Genomic DNA, 26113 nt, shown 5'->3' with positions numbered 1-26113 from the left:
CATCCCAATTAGATTTCAAGCGGGACGGGACCAGTAACATAACAGCATAATGAGCATAGACTGTATATAAATATGAACTACACATCCCCACTTCCTGGCACTGGCCAAACTGACGCTATTTCCCAGGGGATACGGGCAGCGCCATCTTGCAACTTTAGAGCCAGAGTCTGATCAGTACGGTCCGAGAGTGGAGCCACGATGCCCCGCCCACATTTCCTCCAGACTCATTTGTGTTTTCGTTTAATTAATGCGACGCTCTGCTCTACCTCCACCTGTTACAAATAAATGTTGGATTATACACTGTACTTGTTTTTAAAAACAGTTTTTTACAACTTTCACGCCCCCACGGACCACTTTAGGGAGCGGTTGGCATGGCAACTGGTAGTCACCATTATGTCACATCCTGTTTCTATAGCGTCAAACAACTAAAAATTAAAAAAAATGACACTTGAACATGCATCAACATTATATTAACTACCTAAAATGACAGAAACCATCCTTATTTTTTTTTTTTTTTATTTGACTTGTATTTTAGCGTTTTAGTTTGCCCCATCCACTAACATGGAGGGGGCGGAGCTTATATGACCTATACTGCAGCCAGCCACCAGGGGGAGCTCTACTTGCTTTGGCTTCACTATTAAGGAGCAGTTCCACCGTCCATCTTTATATACAGTCCATGATAATAACCTATAAATACAGACAACTCCTAATGTTTCCCTTTGCTTTAGTGTATATAAGTTGTGTACTTTTATATTTGCATTTAATTAACCATATGCCGTTCACAAAACATTTAATGAACAATATGACATTTCTTAAGAAAAATAACTGTCAGTTTTGTCTCATTGCTGCCACAGTGCGACCCCTAATGGATGAATTAAAGACGGGCACACTGCGACACTCCATGCCAGTTGGTGGCAGCCTTACGCCAACCGCGAAGAAGAAGACGAAGAAGAAGAAGGAGGGAAAAGAAGTAGTAGAAGAAGAAGAAGAAGAAGAAGACAGAAACAGCGCCATTTCACTTTTCATTCATTACTATTGACGCCTGCATCACTTTATCGGTGAGTTGGTTTATTGTGGACAGAGAAGATACGAGATAACTGCACGTTTAATAAGAAGCCGGTGCTGCTGGTGTGAAGTTGATCCTTTCTGAGCGGATATGAACCGATTCAACCGGGGCGAACCAGCGTCGGTGGCTAAGCTAGCATAGCATAGCTTCCTTAACTTCTGCGCTTTCGCTAGCTCCTGTATTTCAGTGTGGACGAACTGTAACACAGCGAGCGGGTACTTCAGGGGGTGCAGCGTTTGGCTTGTAGTCGCGTCGCTGGTGTAATGTGCGCATTATTAGGCTGTTACGGTACCGTTGAGGCCTGTTTGTGGATGTTGCGTGCGCGTTCTGACGCGGACTTTGAACGCGGGCGCGCTCCCGTTTGTGCTGCGCTGTTCGTTTTAACTAGTGAGTTTTAATGACATGTTTATATCTGTGTGTAACGTTTATGTGAGTTCACAGTCTAAATAATAGACTATAAAAAAAACTGGACGACATGACAGCTCCTCAAAAGGGACGCCAAATAATGTAGAGCTCCCCCTGGTGGCTGGGTGCAGTATATGTCATAAGCCCCGCCCCCTTTATGTTAGTGGGTGGGGCTTGGTCCTAAAACTAGAACATAAAAGTACACGTAAAATATTTTTTCGTGGATGATTTGTGTCATTTTATGTCGTTATTATAATGTTGATGTATGTTCGAGTCCATTTTTTAGTTTTTTAGGAGTAGTTATTTGACGCTATAGAAACAGGATGTGACATTATGATGACTAACAGTTTGACCAGTGGAAGGAAGTGGATACGCGTCGTCCATGTTTTTTTTTTTGTTTTTTTTCTTCAGTCTGTGGTCTGAATATGCAAAGGCTTATACTTTTATGTCCTGCTGATGTACTGAAAGTTAACAAGCTATTCAGCAAGAGCCGTAGCTGTTGTTAGCCTAGCCACGATAGCCAGTCTGACTGGTTGAAAACCCAAATGTTGGCACAGTGAGGCGCGCCGCGTGGTCAGTTTTCTCTGCACACCTTCAGTGTGGCGGATGTTTGGCAGCCTGGGCCACTCCACTGTTTAGCAACAGGATATTTAGCAGCTAGTTCAGGTTAAACAGGATTATCGATGTCCTGATGTGTGCCAAGCTGTACGGAATAGCATGCAGCCTGGGTTTGTTAGCTTCCCTTTCCAAACAGAGTGATCCCTGTGTGTTCATTTAATGACGAGTTATAAACGCGTGGATAAAGTTGCCTCTCATAAAAACAAGCGTCCACTTGCATGCTTGTTAAACTTTGGCCTGCATATCGACCCTTACAAACTGAAAAAGCATGCATTGTTCCTGGGCAAACAAGCTAACCGTAGGACCTTTAGTTGAAGTTCGTTATATGTTTACGTAAAATGTTTAGCGTTTAACGTCACAAGTTGCTGCCTTCAAGTAGAAATAATCGGCTTGTTGTCAGACATGGGAGTTTGGGGTACAAGTAGTAACATCAAGACAGATTTAAGCACAGAAATGTCCCTCGTTTTGTCTTCTTCACACCATCTCCTCGGATGTCTTCAATCCTACTTGCATAGCAGTGATTTTCATTAAGTATTCAACATTTATTTAACTCCAGATTTGATTAACTTATCTAAAAAAATTGACTCTCGATCATTCATCAACATATTAACTACCTAAAATGACAGAAACCATCCCTGAATTTTTTTTATTTGACTTTATTTTAGTGTTTTAGTTTGTCCCAAGCCCCGCCCACTAACATGGAGGGGGTGGAGCTTATGACCTATACTGCAGCCAGCCACCAGGGCGAGCTCTACTTACTTTGACTTCACGTCCATCTTTATATACAGTCTATGGTTTTAGCTAGGTGTACCAAATGGAGTGGTCACAGCATGAAGTAAATATTGGTTGTGGTTATATGAGGGACATACTGACACATTATTTTCCCCCCTTAATCTTCTAGGATACACGGGGGCTTCATCATGGTGAAAATCTTTATCGGCAACCTTGCCTGCAACACCACGCCGGAGGAGCTGCGCGAACTCTTTGAGAAGTACGGCAAGGTCACAGAATGCGACATCGTCAAGAACTACGGCTTCGTGCACATGAGCAACATGGCGGAGGCGGAGGAGGCCATCCAGAACCTCAACCAGCACGAGCTGCACGGCTGGCGCATGAACGTGGAGATCAGCAAAGGGCGGCCCAAGTCCTCCACCAAGCTGCACGTGAGGAACCTCGGCGAGGGAGTCACCAGCGAGCTCCTGCGGGCCAAGTTCGAGGAGTTTGGCTCGGTGGTGGAGTGCGACATAGTGAAGGACTACGCCTTTATTCACATGGAGCGAATGGAGGACGCCATGGAGGCCATCAGTAAGCTGGACAACACCGCCTTCAAAGGTGACCTCTCGGGCAGTTGTCTTTGCTGTCAGTAGATACGAATGGGGGAAGCTGTCCTGCCGCTGTAGGGCGGTCGTGACGAGTTTAATCCTCTAGTTGATGTAGCTCCACGTAAAGAGAATGGAAAAACCTTTGCCTTTAATTGACCAGGTGGACTGAAAGTAATTAAGTTGTGGCGCTGCAGATTGTTGCGCTTCGTCAAATGCTTTTAACGTGTTTTTATAGTCGGTAAGAGCCTTTCGGTGTTTTGGAAACCCCACGGTCTCATGCGTGTCTTCTCTCTCCTCACAAGGCAAGCTGATGAACGTACAGCTGTCCACCAGTCGGCTCCGCACTGCCCCGGGAATGGGAGATCATACCGGCTGCTTTGTCTGCGGGAAACACGGCCACTGGTCGAAAGACTGTCCGGTCAGTCGGGACGGTAGCCGCGGCGACGGCCCGAGAGGTCGCAGCAGCAGCAGCAGCCGCGCCCCGCCACACGGGCCCCCGAGTTACGGCAGGGGGAGCTACGGCGGGATGGCCTCACCTCCAGCATCTGATTACATGGGCGGCTCTGCGTATAGTCGGGCTAGTTACGTTGGCGGCATGCCGCCGCCGCCGCCGCCAATGCCGTCGCTGCCTCCTCATAGGCTTAGCAGCTACGGCGCTGAGCTGGGGGACCGGTACGCTAGCAGAGCGGTAGGCGCCTATGGCTCATCGTCGGCGTATGACCGTGTCTATAGCAGCGTTGACTACTACGAGAAGTACAGGCCTCGCCCTTACGGCTCGAGCTACTTCGAGGATCGCCGCATGTCCTACATCCCCCCTCCCCCGCCTCCCCCTTCTTCCCTCTCGCAGCTCTCACCCAAAATAGATCCATACGGGCGTCAGCCGGCGCCGCCTCCGCCGTCATCAGCCGCTGCCGCTGCCGCCGCCGCGTACTACGCACGGGACCGCAGCCCGATCAGGCGGGTGCCGGTTTCTTCGGCGGGCTACACCTACGAGCGAACACGCCTGTCGCCGGTGTCCGCCTCCAGGAGTTCCTACGCCGCCGTTTCACGACCCAAGGATCATTATGCGCCACGCTACGCTCCTTACTAAAGACACGGTGCCAAGGTGAGCGACGCGCTAAACCAACATGACAGTTCATTGGTTCATTCAACCTGCTTTTACTGCATAGAGTGGATTATTAATCCCCGTTTCTGACAAGGGAATGCTTTGCTCTTTTTTATTTATTTTTCTAGGTCTGTGTGTGACCCGCAGGACGTTTCCTTTTCCGTAATTTCTCCCAAGGGCGAGAACCAGAAATGTGAAATTGTGTGGGCATCTTCCAGGCGTCCAGAGAAAGCCACTTGCCTGCCGATGAATCATCCTTTCAGTCGTGTTCACATGGCGAGTTTTCAGGAAGGATGGTTTATAAAACAATAATTTTCTTACTTGCTCTGCAGGTTTTTTTGTTTTTGTTTTTTTGCTTCGTCTTTGTTTACCTTCCAGTTTCTTTATCAGTTCAAGCTAACTGTTGAAAAATCGGTTAATTGTTTTGGCTTCTCTTTTATGTCATTTTCTTTATTTTTTTTTTTTGTTTTCTTAATGGGACACGGGTTATCTCGGCTCGTGGCTCACCAGAGTCTTATCTCGCTTCCACACAACCGACCCGATCTGACCCGGGAATCCACTGCGCAGCTTTATACTCCACTGGGTGTTGTTGGCTGACTGTACAGTTTTCAGTGGCTCTCCTTGTGTAAGCAGAGGGAAGAACGATTGCACTGTTTTTATTTTCACGTTTGAAATCTGACTGGACTCTGAAGCAGTTCCAGCTCAGTGTGTCTGCTCTGTGACACGCCTTGACACACGGCCTTCCTTAGTTTTAGCAAAACTGGAAACAGCACGTCCGGCGAAAACACAAAAAAACATTTGTGGAAAAGGTTCATCATTGGCATCCGAGAGTATTTCTGTTTTGTTAAAGCGAAAAAAAACAGAAGTTGCTTCCTTTTGCACGGGAAGCTGCTCGGTGGGAAAGACCTGCAAACTCCCGTTGCACACGAATAGACCTTTATTCACACTGAAGATATGAAAGTATATCCTCATGAGGTCGTTCTGCTCAGTTCCCGATCCATCCATCGTACAAGAACGTCCCAGCCTTATAATCAGCTGATCTGAAGTCAAACATTTTACGTAAAAAAGTCTCGTAGGGTTCCGCCGTAACGTCTGTGAAGGTTCTCAGTCGTCCAGGTCATGGTATATCCAAACAACGTTTAAAGAAAAGACAACTGGACTTTTTTTGAGAAGATGTTTCACCACTCATCTGAGTAGCTTCTTCGGCTCTAAGGGGCTAGGTGGGTAGTTGGCCTTCTTGGACTGTCTGGTCCACGGGGAAGAAGGCCGACGCGTCAACATTGGAGTATCTAGGAAACCCACTCACACGGATCAGCATTTCCCCCTGGAACACAAACTAGGGGTCATGAGAACCCTTCAGCACCGAGCACAGACTGTACCAACAAGATTGGATGGTAAGGAGTCAAGATGTGGATATCCCAACTGGGCATTCGTCAAAAGCCCCAAAAGATATCCCATAAGGGACGGAGAGGAGGAGTACAACTAGAGGAAGAACATTGTCGTTCCCTACGTGGCTGGGTTGTCGGAGAAAACACCACATTCCAGTTTATTTCAAACCCAGTAACACATTGGTCCACCCTAAAGACAAAACACCCAGGCAGAAATAGGGTAATGTGGTGTACGCTGTTCAGTGCAGGGAGGATTGTACCATCCACAAACGCTTGTCACTTGAGGGACACTTGAGGACACTCCTTTGAAGATAACAACGTCCACAGATGGTTTGAAGGAATCCGTCTATGTCAGATTGGAAAAACCCTTCTCTAAACAGAGGATGTGGGCTGAGATTTAATCTGCCATCAGTTTACAGTTTTAACGTCTGTCCCCAAGAAGGTTCAACCTTGAGACCGGAGCCTCTGACTGATAAAGGGTCGTTAGAGCACCGTTCAGAGACAAACGGTCCCCCCTCAACGAAAGGAAATCAGCTGCACCAGTTTCTCATCGTTTACGGAAACAAGTTTTGCGATGGTTTACCCACAGAGTTTCCTATTTAAACCTCAACTTTCAACCAGTCCCCTAGAACCGAAGAAGCTACTCGGATGAGTGGTGAGACGTGTTGTCAAGAAAAAAAACCTCCACATGTACAGCTGTCTTTTCTTTAAACGGTTTTTGGTTCCACTAAAACCAATCTTGTTTGTAGCTGACAACGGAAAATAACGGATCATGTCTTGAGTATTAGTCCAGGGGTGGTGTGGTGTCCTTTGACTACAGCGTGAGCAGACGATATCAGTGGCTTTATGTTTTAATTTGAGATATGTTTTAAGTTTTAAAACTGACTGGACTCTGAGTCAGTCTTCCTGCCTAGTCCGTCTGCAGCTGGACACACGTCCTTCCTTCCAAAAACTAGAAAGCTGCGTCTGGTTTCTCAAACGCGCTGCAGCACATCTGGTGAAATCACAAAAAACATTTGCGGACAAGGTTCAAGAGTTTTCTGTTTTGTTAAAACCAGACGTTGCTTCCTTTTGACCTAGATGCAGCTCATCGAGCCGAGCGTTCAGTTAGGCTGCACAATCACGTTTGAATTCGTATCCGTCCCAAAGTACGAGAACATTCCAGCCTTATAATGTGAATGTGCCCGGAAAATATAAAACCGATATAAAAAAAACTCGAGGAGTCTTCTGATCTGACGTCAAAATTCACATAAAAGTCCCAAAAACAAGCAGAGTTTGGCGACGCAGACACGTGTGAGACAGGACTCAGGGCTTGGGCTGTGGAGGTCACGAGGCACTTGTGTTTCATTGAAGGTGCCTTGTTTGTTTTGCATACAGGTCGATTTGAAAGTTTGTATTTTTCATACTGCCTGTACAAAGAAATATATATATATATATATCTATACCAGCGTACATTAAAAAAAAAAAAATCTGAAATCAGTATGATTTTTAATAAAGCCAGTGTTATTTTTGGTGAGGCTTTTGTTTATTTATTTATTTATTCAGTTCTTTGCTTGAAACCCTGAGGAGTTGTGCGACAGCTACCAGAACTACAGTCAACACGTGTTCATATTGGGTCTGATGATAATAATAAGAAAATGTAGGCGTTACAGCGAGACAGATACAAGTTAAATACAAAATAGAACAAGGTTAGAGAAGAAAACTGCATAAGAGTACAATATATATTTACAGACTATCAATTAAATGACGTGGAACCTTTTTGTTGGGGCCTTTTCCAGCAAGGCAGTCAGACTTTGAAATGTTGTATTTAGAAAAAAATATACGTGTACTAAATACATTTAGAATTATTATACTATACTTATATTTTTTTATACTAATATATTTTATATAGGCTAACAAAACGGTCAGAATTATCCCCCAAACTGCAAGTTTAAATCAATCTACACGAAAGCTGATATATAAATATATATAAAATATAAAAATTATAAAAAATACAAACAATAATATATATTAATATGTATTAAAATAAATAAATATATATTTAGATTTATTTAATTAGTTTATTTATTTATTTAAAAAATGAGAGTATAGAACTGAACTGAAGGTGGCGCTAATGGGGCATTGTGGTTGCCCGTCGTCAATAACCACCGAAGAAGAAGAACTAGATTTATTCGCCAGGTCAAAGCGGCAGAAAAAAAAAAAAAAAAAATCACAGAAGAAGAAGTGGAGCTAGTCGCCATTTCATTCTCCGTGGATCGAGGCGCAGATTGCCGCTTTTTTTTAAAGGTATGACTTTCACTACATCCGAGCGGACACTAGCTAAACAAAGTCTAGTTCGTTAACAAAATTTTTAACACATTGCGACTAAAATAGTGGCTGAGAAATGCATCAACTCGACGAGCTAACTTTCAAGCTACAGGGGAGCAAGTTGTGTCGTAAAGGCCACAACCTGAACGCGTTAAGAGGCGGGTTACATAACAGCGTTACCGACTGAAGCCTAACGCAGCGGTGTGTTTATATACCTACACTTAAAAACTAGCGGCAAAGCAATTTTAATACGTCAGCTTTGTAGGCAACCGTTGCTTTCGGTTAGCTTCGAGCTAACAACAATAGCTGCTGATGCCGCCGCGCGATGTACGGCACGTTCTCGCTGAATGAGAACACCACGCGAGATGAGCGCGCTGCGTCCCGTGTCTTTGTGCTGATGTTTTATGGTTTTAGCCAAATATCACATCTTTACTCTAACTTTTTATTATTATTATTATTATTATTTTGCGCATGACACTAGTTGCACATAGAGAAGTTATTTGTTTTTGGACACAGATATTCCTTATGAGTCTTCACATCCACTAACTGTTGGTGGATGTCAATGGTGACAAAGAGAGAGATGAAAAGTAGGATGATCAAACTTTTCATCTTTTTAATTTCTTCTCTTTTATGACAGAAATATATTCATCGTCCTTGCATATATTTCTGTCATAAAAGAGAAGAAATGAAAAGTGTTCTTGTCACCACAGTGGTTTCCTAAACACACAACTAGGGATGCGCCGAAAATTTTCGGCCGAAAATTGCTGCGGTTGTTGCTTGCATGTGTTGTTTCGCAGATAAGGCTCGAAAATTATCGCCAATACGGCCGAAACTGGATGTTGTGATGATGCAAGCAACAACCGCAGCAATTTCCAGGCAAAAATGTTCCAAAAGTGCGTTTTCGTTTGTTTTTTTTTGGCCGAAAATTTTCGGTGCATCCCTACACACAACTGTGTATCAAATTGTTTACTAATTTAGAATTGTTCTATTATGCACTGATATTCCTAATGTGGACCGAAAAACCGCGATACCTTGTTTCTCCAAACGTGATAAAACTAATCTAGTGCAAATCTGCCTCTCTGTTATTATCAGGGGTTTGTTTTTATAACAGTTTTGTTTGATTTGTGGCTTTTTCCTGCATCTTTTCATTTAAGAATTATAAAAACTTTGCTTATAAATCAGGGTTTGGACAAATGTTAGGATGCAAAGTTGAGGGAGGAAAAAAAACTAGCTCAAAACTATCGGAGGAAAGAAATCGTGGAGGTTGATGAGAAGGATGACGTGTGTGGCAGCAGCATTTAGATGTGTTGGGAGTTTATTAAGTCAAGAATAGATGCACAGATCAGCCACAACATTATGACCACTCACGGGAAAAGTGAATAACATTTAAACTTTTAAATCTTGTGACAATTCAGTGTTCTTCTGGGAAACTTTTGGACCTGGCATTCATTCATGTGGATGTTACTTAGACATGTAGCACCCACCTAGACCAGACCAGGCACCCCCACCCCATAGCAATGATACTCCTTGATGGCAGCAGCCTGACACAGCCACAAAAATGCTTTAGAAACAACCCAAAAACGTGAAGAACAACACAAGGTGTTGACCTGGCCTCCAAATTCACTAGATCCCAAACTGATCAAGTATCTGTGGGATGATCCACAGAGGCCCCTCCCCTCAAAGACCCCCCACTAACAACATCCTGTTGCCAGACACCACAGGACACCCTCAGAAGGCCCAAGTCCATTCTCTGATGAGTCACAACTGTCACAAATGTTATGCCTGATCGGTGTGTATATATAATACATTGATATACATTGTTAGAACATCCATTCATCTCCAGACCCCAAAGCAAACTGAATAGATGTGACGACAGAAGTATGACAAGACGTTGCGGCCCAATTGATGAATCCTGTTGATTATTCATTTGTGGGGTTTATCACATCATCCATTCTTTTTTTTTTTGGATTAAATTAACTAAATTCTGCCGTAGCTCATCTTTATTTCTTCTCCTCCCCCAGTGACGTGGAAACCGCACAAATGGTGAAAATATTCATCGGGAACCTGTCGCCGGACACGACGTCGGACGAGCTCCGCTCCCTCTTCTCGCAGTACGGCAAGATCGCGGAATGCTCCATCGTCAAGAACTTCGGCTTCGTGCACATGGACAGCAAGGCGGAGGCGGAGGAGGCCATCCGCAACCTGCACCAGTACGAGCTGAACGGCCAGCCCATGAACGTGGAGCTGAGCCGCGGCAAGTCGCGGGGCTCCACCAAGCTGCACGTGGGCAACATCGCCTGCACCAACCAGGAGCTGAGGGCCAGGTTTGAGGAGTTTGGCGCGGTGTTGGAGTGTGACATAGTAAAAAACTATGCTTTTGTTCACATGGAGCGCATGGAGGACGCCATGGAGGCCATTAATCATTTAGACAACACGGCTTTCAAAGGTGAACTCACGGGCTGGGCTTGATGGGTAGTTTACACTAAAGAGATGATATGAAGAGTATTTAATTGTGTTGTCAGTGACGCGTGGAGCGCAGGTGAGTACAAAAAACACTAAAAGAAGAAGGGAGAAGGAAGACGAGTAAGGTGAATGTCGGCATAATTTTAAAGCTGGTATCCGTAATGTCAATGGTTATGTCTGTTTGTGTGGTGGACACAAACTGACGGGAGTTTATGGCCGACTCCCCAGGTCACACCTGGGGAGTAGTGGATCATATCTGATCTTATCGACTGCGCGGGCCTGTTAAGGGCGTAAAAAGTGGCTGATGCATGTGGTTCTGTCTATAATCATTTGGTTCCTGCATGCAGCTTCGTCGACAGCTCAATTTAGTTCTGCGCAAAAATCCCAAACTTTAAGCTGAACCCTCTGCAACGTGAAAAAAAAACGGAATTTTTGGGTAAAATTTTTTTTTTAAAAACGGGTGAAAAACATTAGCCTGGTCGTTACCATCCTACGTTTCCGCCTGAAATTTGATTTCGGTCTGGCACGTTAGTCTGGCCCAATGTAATAGGAATCTGTCTCCGTAATGGGCGGATGCTTATTTTGAGGTTTAAAATCATTGGAGTTCCCTTAACCAATCAGCAACGTTTGGTAATGACGTATACTGTTCAGGCTCTTACGCTTACCACTTCCGCTTCCAGTTAAATAAATCAAACTTTTCCCAAAGCCAGTTGGAAGGAGAGCTACGACGTCCTTGCCATTTTATAAAACTGACAAGACAAGCCTCTTGTTCTGGTTTTAATTCCGTGATGCTCTCGAGAGTTGAGACAACTTCGCGGATGGCTTCTAGCGTCTCTTCCTCCGTCGCCATTGTTGCTATGCTGTTGAACTACAAGCTTCGCTGGCTGGACTACAAGCAACTCGGCAGGCGAGTTCTGCGTCATCACTCGACTGTTCGCTGATTGGCGCGGTTACACGCGAACCGCGGGAGTGCAATTGGGCCAGACTCCGTGCGAGACCGAAATCAAATTTTGGGCGGAAACGTAGGATGGTAACGACCAGGCTAGAAAAACAGGTGGAAAGTTACGGATTTCAGCTTTAATGACCATATTTTTTAATACTCTAGTGATGATCTGTGTCTTAACTGCTGTTATTGGAGTATTAACTGATGGATTAGGAGACTTGACGGTTGCAAGGAAATGTCAAATATTTTTTTTATTTAGAGAAGGAAAAACACAAATGCAGGCACAGTCCTTATTGAGTCTTTTCTTTTTAAGGCAAACTGATGAGCGTGAAGCTTTCGACTAGCCGCCTGCGTACTGCGCCGGGAATGGGAGACAGATCGGGTTGTTATCGTTGCGGGCAGGAAGGCCACTGGTCCAAAGAATGCCCCCTAGACCAAAATGGCTTCCACAGAAACGGCTCAGAGCCTAAGTTTGACGGATACGATGCCTCGAGATTTGGTGAGCGTGGTCGCAGCAGGGGTTATCATCCGGACTTCAGTGGCGAGCCGGATTACAGCGGCGGCTACGCTCCGGTACACGATTTTTCCCGGGGTGCTGCTCCCGGCAGCGGCACCATGGCGGGGTACAGAAGAGTTACGGGCTACGAAAATGCCATGAGATACGCGCCACACCCAGGTTACGGCATAAGCGCCGTGGCTGATCATAGCATGGCTCGGATGTACGGCAGCGATGCCGCATACAGGGGCAACGGCTCGGTCTACGGCGCGGTACCAGCCTACCCGGTGCGACGGTCGCCTTACGATCAACGGGATCCGTACGGGGTCGTGGACTACTACGAGAAGTACAGGGCCAATTCTTACGGAGGCAGTTATTTCGAAGAACGTCGCGGCGTCCCCTTGCCTGCTCCATCGACGTCCTCCACCACGCCTGTAATGAGGGAACGCCTGCCCCCCTCTAGCCTCGACCCATACGAGTGCCCTCCCCTCCCTCCTCCACCAGCGCCCGTCACCTCATACTACGCACGTGACCGGAGTCCGATCCGGAGAGTCGGTACCGAGGCGGATGGATACACATATGAGCGTTCGCGCCTTTCCCCTGGGACCGCCCTCCCGAGAAGCTCTACCTATGACCATACGCGGGATACCGGCGCCGAGCGGGCACGGTATACATACTAACCCCCCCCCCTGTCCCGTGCAGCCAGGTGAGGGCTGACTCACGTTAAGCGGGTAGGATAGCCGAAGTGCCATCGGAACCACTGAAGTTTAATCTCATTGCTGTTCTCCAAGGCAGAAGTCAGGCCTCTGTGTGAGTAAGGTTTGTGGGCGGGTAGTTAGAGTGAATCATAGCCAACAAGTAGATATCATTCCAGGTTATTACACAGAACAAAAAGGACTCAATTAATCACCTCTCATCGTCCCATCAACAGTTTATTAGATGATTCTGTTGGTGTGCAGCTGCCGGGTTCGTCTACGACCCGGCTCCACCCATGATCCTGTCAGAACTGAATATTTTTTGCTCTTCTAAATTACGTAAATGTTCTCTGAACGCTGAAATTAGTGCATGGTGCATGTTTTAAAGGTGAGTCTTACGTTGATTAAAACTTGGGATTATATTCAGCAGCATCTTGTATTAAAACGTGTGCATTTTTTATTTTATTTTTTTTTTAGTGTATTTGCGTTAGTGGGAAGTTCACATGGTTACTGCATATATATATAAATAGACCAACAGTAAAAACGAGTGTGAATTCTTCTTCATCTTCTTGTACCAAAAGTTTAAGAACTTACTACTTCCTTTTTTCTTTTTTTAAATGAAGCTGCATTGTGTTTATTTTTCGTTGTTGTCAGTAGGCACATTACTTACGATTCATTGCTGTGATTAATATGACCCTCCATCATAATCATTTGTCATTTCATAATAAAAATAATCTCAATGGTCTTTTTCTGTCTTGATTTGTTTTTCAGTTTCAGTTTACGTCAGAATTGGTTTGTTTGAACTGATCTGTGTGTGTTATCTAATCTAATTGAATATCTCTTCATTTGACTTAATAAATAAAGCGGGCGGCACAGTGGAGAGGTGGTTAGCACTGATGCCTGTAGTTTGCATGTTCTCCCTGTGTCTGCGTGGGTTCTCTCCAGGTACTCCAGCTTCCTCCCACCGTCCAAAGACATGCTGGTTAGGTTCATTGGTGATTCTAAATTGTACCGTAGGTGTGAGTGTGAATGGTTGTCTGTCTCTGTGTTAGCCCTGAGATAGACTGGAGACCTGTCCAGGGTGTACCCCGCCTCTCGCCCAATGACAGCTGGGATAGGCTCCAGCAGACCCCCGCGACCCTTAACAGGAATAAGCGGTTACAGAAGATGATGAAATAAATAAAGCAAATTGCACTGAATGAATGTTAGGACAAGATGTTCCTTTACTGAATTTGGGGGAATTTCAGAAGAAAAAAAAAGTAAGTTTCAACCCTAAACAGAAGTAGAGTATAATATAATGTTCAAAATGTTGAATAAAATAAATAATAAAACACTTCTTTATGTAGTTTTGCTGAAGCATTTTTGCACTTTTTGGAATTTTCTAAATTTTTGCATAAAAGTTATTCAGAACATCATTGGATTTTCAAGCAAGTCCTAAACGTAGACAAAGACAACACAAGCAAACATATACTACTGCTATACTTTGTGAAATACAACATAAAGTGCACTTCTGGGTTTGCAAGTTAATAAAAAGGCCACATTAAAAAGGTTCGCTAATATTCATGAGCATTATTCCCCATTCCTGCCTGTCTGCAGCTTTCTAAACATCATGTGGACAAGACAGAAGACTGCTCGGGACGATGTTTAGTGGACAGACGAGACCAAAGTAGAATAGCTTGTTTTAAATGAGAGGCGTCATGTTTGGAGATGAAACATCAGAACCTCATCGCTCCATCAAACATGGGGGTGCTAATGTCCTGGTTTGGGCCTCTTCTGCTGCGTCTGGTCCCAGGACGTCTTGAACATCATTGATGGACCAATGAATTCTTACCGGTGAACTCTAAAAGAAAATGTCAGGACATCTGTCCATGAGCTGAATGTGAAGAGAAACTGGGTCATGCAGCAAGACAAAGAGAACCAAGAACACAAGAGGTTCTACAAAAGAACGGTTGAAGAAGAACAAGATGAATGTTTAGGAACGGCCAAGTCAAAGTCCTGACCTTAATCTAATAGAAATGTTGTGGAAGGACCTGAAGCAAGCAGTTCATGTGAGGAAACCCACCAACATCTCAGAACTGAAGTGGCTCTGTAGAGGACAGATCAGCAGTTACCGGAAACATTTAGTTGCTGTTATTGCTGCAACAAGGAGGTGGCAGCAGGTACTGAAAACACACAATCCACATATATTTATTTGACTGGGTTCTCTTTGTCTACTTTCTCCAAATTATACAGAAATATAGATAATTCTAGAGGGCACAAAGGCCTTTAATTGAACAGATACTTGAATTAGTATTTGTACTGTTTGTGTACAATATCAAAGGTTTATGTACAAAAAATGCAATATCTTTGGTAAGACAGTTTGTGAAGGGTCTGTGTTCGATATATAATTATTTTTTGTAAACTAAAACTATTAAAATGCGTGAAAATGCACGTTTTCTTTAAATAAACTTACTTGCATATTTAGTCAACGTATATATATATTGTGTTTGTGACGTGTACAATAAAGTTTTGAAGAAAAAAACATAAGTCAAAAACATGGCGGAGCGATTGTCGTGTAAGCCAATCAGATTTCAGAATGCGACTAGCCGAGGACTCAGCTTGGCCAATAGGAATTCGTTATACTGCGGGGACCCAGCCCAGGTCCCCAGGATCAACCTTTGTGATTTTCCGTTGGGCGCCATTTTGATTGAAGTATTGTGCGAGAGGCGCCGCGGGAGTACTTTGTTGATATCTGAACTAATTTAGCCTCGGGTTTGGTGTGGATTCGACACGGACTCGGCCGTTTCAGCGAACCGAAAATGGCTACGGGAGCAAACGCAACTCCTTTAGGGAAGTTGCACCCCAGCATTGGCGCTAAACGGGGATTTGACGCCGGGCCTGGCGCTGGGAACGGGCTGATGCCGACGCCGGTGCCTCCCGGGTCCTTTCCTTCCATGCAGGCTTTCCAGCCTGCGATACCGAGCGCGCCGTTTCCTCAGCCGCACCAGTTTAACCCAGCGGCGGGGTTTTCGCCCCAGCAGCAGCAGCAGCAGCAGCAGCAACAACCGAGCGCGGGGGCAGGAATGGTCAAGCAAGGTGAGTAAAAGCCGAGCGGCAGTTGGTTAAACCGTTTCACCAAGACGACGGGGACATGCGTTAGCCCGGCTAATGCTAACGTGGCTAGCAAGCTAGAGCTAACGTCGCTAGCAAGCTAGAGCTAACGTCGCTAGCAAGCTAGAGCTAACGTCGCTAGCTTAAATGGGTTAAGGGCCGACACACAGCCCCAGGCCGTGCACAAAATGGACACCGCAGCCGTTGGTTAGGAAATTAACGTTTAATTTAACACTTTATTTGCACATAAACAAACGTTTAAAGCGAAACTGTGATTTAGTTAAATCTAGGGCTTAACGCGAGTATAAATGTAAGGTAATTGTTTGCTGCGTCACATTGTTTTTATTATTTACAGTGTCGTGTCAAACTCCACACCAACGGCTCACCTTCCCTGAGCCGTTGGTGGTTTGAATCCAAGAAGTTAAACTGCACACGTAATCCCACGCATTCAGCTAATCGTGGGTTATATGTGGGTCCTTCAAGAGACCAGGGTCTCCTCAGTTGACCACTGCCTACATGCTACCTTATTTTTTTTTTTTTTTAATTACTATTATTTCTTTGGTAGATTTCAATCAGAAGAAACAAAGGAAGAAGAGCCGTTGGAGCAGCGAGACTCCCGACCAGAAGACGGTCATCCCGGGCATGCCCACCGTCATCCCCCCAGGACTGACCCGGGACCAGGAGAGAGCATATATAGGTAAATGTTCAACCTTTTATTAACTATAAAAAAATAAAAAAAAGGGGGATTTGTGGAAATATTGCTTATTTTTATATAGTATGTCTGTTTGAGGTTCTAGTTTTTTCCTACATGGTACATATCAGTATTTTATGTTGTCCTGTTTTGCTGTATTCCCAACAGTTGGAGCTTCTTCTTCGTCTTCTTTTTTTATTTTATTTTATTTTTTAACTCACTAATAACTTTAAATCTTAATCCCCTGTGTTTTACAACAAAAAATAAATAAAAAAAAGAAAATTTGGACATCTTAATCTCGCTCCAACTGTTGAGATGAAGCCACCGACGATGACCGATGCTCACAACTTGTTTGTGTAAAGTGTTAATAAGGTGACGACTGTAGTCTTAACGGTTTGCATACCACTGGGCACCCATTAGCAAAGAGTAGGCATCTGTCCCGAGCTGCTGGTCACTGCTCACCTTGTCTTGCCTGACCCCCCCTACACACCTCCAGTATCTCACCTGTGCATGACATGACGGCATTTACTCATTATAATGTCCTAACATCGCTAAGGTACGCTCTGTTTATATTATCCAGGGGGTTTCGAGTGTGAGCAGTGCTGCTTCAATGGCAAACAAACATTTTTTTTAAAGCGCCAGAACTGGTTTTGGTTTTATATAATAGAGTGAAACGAACCGGCGAATGCCTTTCCAGCAGCAGTGTAGTACACCCACATCCTGCCTTCAAGGGCCCCTCTATGGGATGTCAGTAACTAACATCACTGTTGATGTTGTCCACTCATTGGTAATGGTGTTCCTTCCTTGGTATGTAAACATTCATCTGTGCCTCCCCCCCCTTTGTCACATGTATTGCTTCCTTTGCTCATTCACCAGAACCCCCTTTAAAAAACAAAACAAGAGAGTTTTACTGTGAGGTCGCTGCAAGTATTCATCTCAATAATCCAGATTAATTGTTTCAGTGACCAGTGAATCTATGTGTTGAGGGGGCGGGAGGGCGGGGAGGTAGGTACGTGGGGAAGGAGTCATTACAACTTTCACAACGCGCATGGACTGACTGATTTTATTATTATTATTATTATTATTTCTTTCATTGCCGTGTAAATGTAAGATCTGTTTCTGTGTCACTCCTGCGGCGCCTCAGTGTTAGATCTGTGGAGCGCGCAGGCCCGACCGAGTTGACCGGTCATTTCTTATTCATTAAAAAAAAAAAAAAAAAACCCCAATGTGTCCTTAAAATGCCAGAGCCTTTTATTCACACTAGTGAGTGAAAGAAAACCAAGGCGGGTCACGGTGTCACCATCTACTGACGTGTTGCCATCTTTTTTTTTAACTTTTAACTGGTTAGCCTTGTTCTCGCTAATGTAAAATGACCTTTAGGACACGTTCTACCGGGTAACTTGTGCCTTTTCAAAGTGATTTCATGCTTTTTTTAGCGTGTCGACTTGTTTATTTTTTATCTCCCCCTCCCCGTTTTTTTTTCTTTTTAATTTAACAGACTCACCATTTTTTTTTTTGTGTCTTGACCTGAGTAATGAATGAGACCGTGCTCTTATTGTGCCGAGCGTTGTCTCTCTGATGTTGCTGTGGTAACCACATTTCTCTCCATCCTTGTTTTTCTTTCCTAACCTGAATTCTTCCAGTCCAACTGCAGATTGAAGACCTGACTCGTAAACTGCGTACAGGAGACCTGGGAATCCCTGTTAACCCTGAGGACAGGTCGGAAAAAGATTAAACCCTCGAACAGTAACACTTTCTCTACCTTCTTGACTTTTTTTTGGAAGACAAATGTTGCTTTACATAATGTGTGTGTGTATATGTGTGGTTAGCAACAAATATTAGGCTGCGTAGTAGAATTAGCTGGAAGAGATAGAGAATAGTTAGGATGTTTTTTTACACTCTAGATTACTTTTCACACCGTGAAAGCTTGATGCTAGAGGAGAAGTGATCTGCATTAATTGATCTTTGTGCAGGAACTCCTTCCCCACATACTCACGAGCATGTGATTGTACCGTTACTAGTAGCAGTAGTAGTAGTAGTGGTGGCACATATTTGTAGGTAGGTATGTGACGATGTTAGGACAGGTTCTGGGTACTGACTCCCATCGCTTTCACTCTAATCTAACTTTATATACACATACACTTTTACCCAAGACAGAAAGACGGTGTTTCTGATTACAGTTGAATAAACTGTTAGTTTTAAAGGACTTTAATTGAAATTGACCAAAGTAAAAGAAGACAAATAAATATGAAAGCCCCCTCGTCTTTAATTCAGTTTAAGAAGTTTACCTAAAGCTTTACAACGACAGATTAAGGATCTTTGTTTCAGTGTGATGTTAATTAAGCACCGTGATTCAGTCTTGGGTAAAAAAAAAGCAACTTTTACAAAAGCAAATGTCCAAAATCTAAAGACGTAGCGGTTTAAATGTTTATACAAGCCACCTTTTATGTAGGTCAGTGTAAGTTTAGATGTGTTTCAGTCACTTCTAAGAAATATATCTTGAATATTTGCACTTTCTTATGGGATTATTATTCATTTTGCCTGTCAGTAACATGTGGACAGTAGAGTTTCTTGCTTCAGGTTTAGATCACGTGAAGGTTTTGTGTCAAATGAACGGTTTGAACATTTGAATACATGCAAATTCTTTCCCTCTGAAACAAGTTTGGGTCAAGCATACCTTATCCTCTTATTTAAAAAGAAACTTTGACTTTGATTACATGTAGCTTTAAAAGTAGCTTGGTTCAATTGGCTCTCTCTTTTTAGACAAACTTCATATCCATCAGCTGATGCTGCCTTGACCCTTTTTACGTGCTGATTATTATAACTGTTTTATTTCATTTTTATGACATGAACTCACGGCGTGTAGCCTGCGTCAAAGCGACCCAGCGCGCCAAGCGGCTTTGTCTCAGACCTAACCAATGATTTGTCGCTGGTCATCTCTGGTTTTTCCCGTAACGTGGCTTTAAATTTTCCACCCAGGGGGGCAAGTGTGGGTGGGGTGGGGGGCAGGGGCCATGTTCCAGTTTTCCCCTCTGGACTCTTGAGGTCTCGGAAGAAAACTGCCAGAATTGTACACGTTCTGGAAGCAAGCCGATGTCCGGCCTGTAACGTAGTCTCCTTAAAGGGTCTGTTCTGCAGGAAGCGGCCGGCTCCCGAGAGTGTGTGAAGTCGACCTCCGCTAGCTAGAGTCCCTGTCGCCTGTTCACTGTGTAGCTTCTCATCATAATCAGACGTCTCCACAGCAACCAAACGGTTGAACGCAGAGCTGCAGCACTCGTATAAATCACTCCCAGATCTAATGTGACAGAACCAACTTGGGAGGTGTTTCAGGTTTTCACCGTTGGAAGTTTGAAGCATAAAGGAAAACCCTTATTTATTTATTTATTTTTTGTTTTTCCTCACTCTTCACATCACATGGACACAAATGTGGCTCTCTGATGGGAGAGCATAGGAAAAGGTGGACATCTAATCTTAATTCCTTTTCTCTAACCCAAATTACCCCACGTCAACCTAACCCTTTTTCAAGCACAGAGCCTCCTTTAACGCAGCAGCACAGGTTTTCAGCATCCAAGGGGAGGCACGGACCTCTTCCGCCACGTCAGCACCAAGCAACCTCCCAAAGCCAGCGCTTCTGCTTAGGATTGCGAATTTGACTTTGGTTTCTTTTCTTACATCCAACTTTCCTTTCTTGTAGGCCAACAATCCTGTATGCAGGTGTAGTTATGGCCATGTATTTGTTTTTACCCACCCCCCTTTGTGGTTAACACCCCTCCAGTATACTGGGTTAATGCCACTATATAGCTTTGGTTCCCCACCTTTTTTTTTTATATAATTTTTATTTTTTTTACCCTGAATTGTACAAAATAATAGATTTTGAATTGTCAGTGCAGAGGTCCTACATAATTTCCTTTCCTTTATTTATTTATTTTTGAGTTTGCTCTTGCACTGTCCATCACAGATAGTCTTATCGGAGTAAATCCAAATTTCCAAAACGTTTAAGGTTGTTTTCTAAGACATGCCAGTACCCATTGTTTCAATATTTTAATCATTAAGTTCTTAGTCAGCCGTAGGGAACCTATGTGAATGTTTTTAAGGGCAGAGCTCCACTTCCACAAGGGTATCAATGATGTCTTTCTTGTCTTTTGTCTACGTCTCTCAGGTCCCCCTCCCCGGAGCCCATCTACAACAGCGAGGGCAAGAGGCTGAACACCCGCGAGTATCGCACGCGAAAGAAGATCGAGGAGGAGCGGCACTCGCTCATCACTGAAATGGTCGGGCTCAACCCTGACTTCAAGCCTCCCGCAGACTACAAGTACGTTTGTTTCTCTTTCATTAACTCAGATGTGTTTTTTTGGCTGTAGGATCTAGCTGAGTTTAATTTACTGAGTGGACAAATACATCATGTGATGATTCACTTGGCCATGACAATTTTGGTGCCAAAATTTCCATTTCATTTTAGTATTTTAATACTTTTGGCTCACAAGTACTATAAAGCTTGTTACATACTCCGTGAGAAGTTTGTTCTTGCTCTTCGGGCTGCAAGAACAAGAAAAAAATGTTCGTCTTGCTCTAGGAGCAAGAACAAGACAAACTTTTTTTTCTTGTTCTTGCTCCAAACGTTTTTTTCTTGTTCTTGCAGCCCTAGGAGCAAGAACAAGAAAAAAAAGTTTGTCTTGTTGTTGCTCCTAGGGCTGCAAGAACAAGAGAAAAAGTTTGTTCTGGTCAGGTCATTTTATACTCCAGGCATGTCCTCATAGGCCCCTCCCACTACAGCATACGTCACACACGCTAAGCATTGTGGGAGATGCGGGAGGCGGACGACGAGAGGATGTTGGCCAGTTGTCTTGACGGCCGTGTCCCTCGGATCACGCCATTCATTCAGAATGCACCAACAAGAGATTAGCGGTCACACTGAGAATATTAGCATCTGGGAGCTAACAGAGTGGCTGCTAGCATTTCCTGCTTTCCCGCATTAACCACGCCCACTTCCCATTTCTGACCAATCGCAGAATAGTTGCTGGACACCATGCGAGAAAAAAAGTTCTTCCCGGTTGATGTGTCAAGAACAAGCTGCAAGAACAAAAAAAAAATTTTTTTGGCTTTAAAATCGTTTAATTTACAAAGTGGACAAAAACACGAATGACTGACTTGGCCACAACAATTTTGGAGCCAAATTTTCCATTTCATTTACTATTTTAGTACTTTTGGCTCATACGTACTCGGTGAGATGTGAGAACAAGAACAAAGTTCGTCCTTGCCGGGTCATTTATACTTCACGAGTTCTACAAACAAAATGATGTAATTTTGTTCTTGCAGCCCAAGGAGTGAGAACAAACTTCTCACAGAGTATGTTAAGAGTGACAGGCAGCCGGAGTTGCACCATATCCTGGCACTTCTTTCACAAAATAGGGCAGCCATCTTTAACGGTTGCTGTCCACTGAGGTGGTGCTGAACAGCAACAGCACCTGATCATTTAATAGCATGTGGTATCCGTTGGCAAATTCATTAAAAGGCTCCAAGCTGAGACAAGTTTTTGGACCGTCATTGCACTACACCAACCATTAACATAAAGCCTGTGGGGACTTTGTCAATATAAGCTGCTGAAAGCTGTGTTTCCTTTAAAACTAAACATGGACTTGCAGGTGATACTAAATATAAATTCCAGGAGCTTTCTGAGGCAGACATGATGTTTTATCAAGACTAGAGTTACAGTAGCTGCCCTGAGATGGACAGACGAGGACGTCCAGGTGCTTGTTGCAGACAGAGGGCTGTTCAGAGGGCGATGCAGTCAGTGAAGGTGGACTGTGAGGTTTCTAAAATTACCAGAGTAGAAATCCAAACATCGCAGGGAATGAAATAAATGTTTAATGACGACATGAACAGAAACTTTAAATCCTTTTTAGGTCATTCAGTCAGCGGCACAGTTTCTTCCATTAAACACTCTGATCTGTTTCCTGCAGACCTCCAGCCACCAGGGTGAACGACAAAGTGATGATCCCCCAAGACGAATACCCTGAGATCAACTTTGTTGGTCTGCTGATCGGCCCACGGTGAGTCAGACGTCCTTTTAATGTTTTCAGCTACAAATGAAAGCGAGTTTATGTGTTTATGTTCCTTTTTGTTTGTTTTTTTTCTTTCTAGTGGTAATACTTTGAAGAACATTGAGAAGGAATGCTGTGCCAAGATCATGATCCGGGGGAAAGGCTCCGTGAAGGAGGGAAAGGTCGGCCGGAAAGACGGACAGATGCTTCCAGGGGAGGACGAGCCTCTTCACGCCCTGGTCACCGCAAACACCATGGAGAACGTGAAGAAAGCCGTGGAGCAGGTAGGATCGGCTTCAGATGGCGTTCATGGAGAACACGATGTATAGAGGGAGTTTAACGGTGATAAACGCGTCCACAGATTCGCAACATCCTAAAGCAAGGAATCGAGACGCCAGAGGATCAGAACGACCTGAGGAAGATGCAGCTGAGGGAGCTGGCCAGACTAAACGGCACGCTGAGAGAAGACGACAACAGGTCTGTTTAATGCTCACGTCTTTATGTCGAGCTTTATGATATCTATGAGCCTTTAGTCACGCTCAGTCCAGTATTTAATCTATAAAACACCACTGAAGAAGAAACGCACCCCTTTGTCTTTGTAGGATCCTTCGTCCCTGGCAGAACTCTGAGCCACGCAGCATCACCAACACCACCCTCTGTACCAAGTGTGGTGGAGCCGGACACATCTCCTCTGACTGCAAGTACACCAGGTAAAGATCCGTCAACCTGACTCTCGAGCTGAAAGCCTATTTTTCTTTCATGCAGTTTGTTTTAAATCTAACACTTCGCTTCTTTTCTTGTAGCACATTCGCTGCACACAGAGCAACGGGGGGCGAGCCTCCTCAATCAGCCCAGGACAAGGCTCGAATGGACAAGGAGTACCTGTCCCTCATGGCGGAGCTGGGCGAGGCCCCAGTGCCCACGTCTGGCGGAGGTCACTCCAGCAGCCAGGGTGGAGCGCCGCGAGGATCCGGCCCCAACAACAACAACCAGCCACCACAGGTCAGTGGGACAAGACAAACGCGGTCAAACACATCATGTGATGAAGACGTTTCTAAACTCGTGGTTTGTGTTCTCCAGAACCGACCTCCCTGGATGAGCTCCGGCCCGACAGAGAGCAGGAACTTCCACGGGATGCACGGCGCCGGCCACGGAGGGCCCCACAGCTACCCTCCACCAATGCCCAGCATGGGAGGACCGCCGATGCCGCCCAACCCCAACGGCATGCCTCCACCCTGGATGCAGCCCCCTCCTCCTCCCATGGGCCAGGCTCCTGGACCCCACGGACACCCAATGGGTGAGCTGCCGGTCACCAAAGAGGACAAACTTAATTACGGCAGAAAAGGAAGCGGAGAAAACTAACTTTTATTTCTATCTCCAGGTCTGCTGCCGCCCCCGATGGGCATGATGCCACCTCCGCCACCTCCCCCCAGCAGCCAGCCGCCTCCCCCTCCCTCCGGTCCCCTGCCGCCATGGCAACAGCAGGCCCCGCCTCCACCACCAACCAGCAGCATGGCAACTAGCACACCGCTGCCCTGGCAACAGAGTAAGACCACACACACACAAAAAGAAAAGAAAAACCCTTCTGTTCATCAGGTTGTTGGATCTCACATCCGCCGCGTGGTTTTTAAATGCTCTGAACATTTTAACCCGTCCGCCGTCTTCGTGACTAAACCGGGGATTAACTCAGATCTGTGTCTGCGTGCCAACAAGCGTTAGACGACGTTGGAAAGCTTAATATCTTGAGATTAGAGCGATGCACGGCGTTTCAGGATCCAGTCATAACTGTAGGCTCAGTGAACACACAAATACGTAGACGACTCGTCTATTGAGCCTCACAGATAAAACGTCATCAAGTATTGTCCTCTTACGTTGCAAAGGGTCCAATAAATGTCCTCCAGTGACATAGACGTACATTTGTTCGTACTAAAACACCTCTGAACTTCTGACTTGACACTAAAGAGTTAAACCTCCGTCTCTCCCTCCACCCCTGCAGACACCACCACTACATCCAGCCCTGGCACCGGCACCCTGCCGCCGTGGCAACAGCCCCAGCAGCCCGCCTCGTCCGGAGCCCAGCCCCCTCCACCAATGGGCACCCCGTCCATGGTGCCGCCTCCCCCCGGAGTCCAGCCCCCGCTGCCCCCCGGCGCTCCCCCGCCACCTCCCCCTCCGCCCCCCGGCTCCACCGGCATGATGTACGCCCCGCCGCCGCCCCCGCCTCCCATGGACCCTTCTAACTTTGTCACCATGATGGGGATGGGAGTTCCGGGCATGCCCCCCTTCGGCATGCCGCCCGCCCCGCCTCCTCCTCCGCCCCAGAATTAAACCCAGCCACAGAAGAATCGTCCTCACACACACAAACACACACACACGAGTGTCACCAAGGCAACACAATGTACACCAGATACACAATAGACTGATGTTATATACAAGAACAACTGTGTGCTCACAGACGACAAATATAACCAGTGCTTTATTTTTTATCGATCCTTGATATTATGAAGACATCTCTGAAACAATGAAAAAAAAAAAAAAAAAAAGGTGTGTTAGTACAAGTTTGTAAAGTCGCGTAACTTTAGTTCCTTTTTCCCTGTTTTTAACGTTTGTATTGACACAAATCTCCTTGTGTTGCGTACAAACCCTGTCGCCCCTCCGGCCGCGTGCGTTCAGCAGCGCCGCCAGGTTTGTGTCATGTTGTTACTTGTGCACAGAATAAACCGTTTCAACAGCCAGCTCCACGTTTAATTTGTGCCCGACGCGCTCGTCTGTTCAAACCTGAACGCTCTCATTCAGTTTAATATATTGAAAGTTTGCATGAACCATTTTCTTTTTTTTTTTTTTAAAGAAAAAACAAAGAAAACACCTCATTCTGTTTAAGGTGACTCATTAATACTCCTCTGTCCCGTTCTGGGTTTGAGTTTGAGATGAATATTTTTCTAAGAAGATGTGAAGTGTATCTTAGTTCTGTAAAATCTTTGTAGTACTGTCTTAAAAATCCAATAATTCCCTGTTTTTGTTTTGTTTATTTTGTTTTTTTAAATTTTCGTCTTTTTTGTTACCGACCTGCATCTCAGTTGTGACATTTGAGTTTTTGAAAAGGGGATTTAAAAAGAGGGGCCTGTGACCCGCTAGCTTCTCAACGCCGGCACTACATGACTGCTGCGAGACAAAAAAAAAAACAAACTAATATCCTTGTTTTCTGCATCTCTTTTCTGCTGTGATAAGACGCTGTGTGCAGTGTTTTGTGTTGCTTCTGCAAGGACATAAAAAAAAAAAAAAAAAACAACAATAAAAAAACAATCTATTTTGTCCGGAGTCGTTAGAGAGAGGAGAAAAAATGTTTTACTGTTTTTTCCGGAGTCGTTTTTTTTGTGTTACGGCGCTAGCTTGAATGACCAGCTGTTGAAATCTTGCTTGGTTTAGTATTAAACTGATTAATTTCACCTGTTTGTCATTGAGTGAACTCTTGGTTTCTCCTTT

The 26113-nt window shown here is 44.8% G+C and overlaps 2 protein-coding genes across 3 annotated transcripts; both read left to right on the top strand.

The window, feature by feature from the left end:
• The first annotated feature begins 842 nt into the window (after positions 1–842).
• Positions 843–7631, top strand: LOC311490546 (RNA-binding protein 4.1-like). Its single transcript, XM_084548090.1, has 4 exons — positions 843–1058; positions 2991–3421; positions 3714–4516; positions 4645–7631. Exons 2-3 carry the CDS (start codon positions 3010–3012, stop codon positions 4499–4501), a joined length of 1200 nt encoding a protein of 399 aa, XP_084404216.1. The 5' UTR covers positions 843–1058; positions 2991–3009; the 3' UTR covers positions 4502–4516; positions 4645–7631.
• A 469-nt stretch (positions 7632–8100) lies between these two features.
• On the top strand, positions 8101–26076 carry sf1 (splicing factor 1). 2 transcript variants are annotated; one of them, XM_084546091.1, is made up of 13 exons: positions 8101–8190; positions 10233–10657; positions 16464–16595; positions 18233–18308; positions 20749–20901; positions 22550–22639; positions 22731–22914; positions 22992–23107; positions 23233–23340; positions 23434–23632; positions 23711–23927; positions 24012–24176; positions 24627–26076. In XM_084546091.1, the coding sequence occupies exons 2-13, from the start codon at positions 10252–10254 to the stop codon at positions 24956–24958; spliced, it is 2178 nt and encodes a 725-aa protein (XP_084402217.1). In that variant the 5' UTR covers positions 8101–8190; positions 10233–10251; the 3' UTR covers positions 24959–26076. The 2 variants fall into 2 exon arrangements, with proteins under 2 accessions (XP_084402217.1, XP_084402216.1); XM_084546090.1 differs by lacking the exons at positions 8101–8190; positions 10233–10657 and adding an exon at positions 15437–15883.
• Positions 26077–26113: the final 37 nt, after the last annotated feature.

This window comes from Chelon labrosus, assembly GCF_963514085.1.
Source record: "Chelon labrosus genome assembly, chromosome: 1".
NCBI lineage: Eukaryota > Metazoa > Chordata > Actinopteri > Mugiliformes > Mugilidae > Chelon > Chelon labrosus.
This window is presented reverse-complemented; position numbering and strand designations above follow the sequence as displayed.

Coding starts and splice junctions, on each gene's coding strand:
- sf1 (XM_084546091.1), top strand. CDS start 10,252: ATGGTGAAAATATTCATCGGGAACCTGTCGCCGGACACGACGTCGGAC. Junction 18,309..20,748: donor CCTGTTAACCCTGAGGACAG/GTCGGAAAAAGA, acceptor TACGTCTCTCAG/GTCCCCCTCCCCGGAGCCCA. Junction 23,928..24,011: donor ACCCCACGGACACCCAATGG/GTGAGCTGCCGG, acceptor TTCTATCTCCAG/GTCTGCTGCCGCCCCCGATG.
- LOC311490546 (XM_084548090.1), top strand. CDS start 3,010: ATGGTGAAAATCTTTATCGGCAACCTTGCCTGCAACACCACGCCGGAG. Junction 3,422..3,713: donor GGACAACACCGCCTTCAAAG/GTGACCTCTCGG, acceptor TCTCCTCACAAG/GCAAGCTGATGAACGTACAG.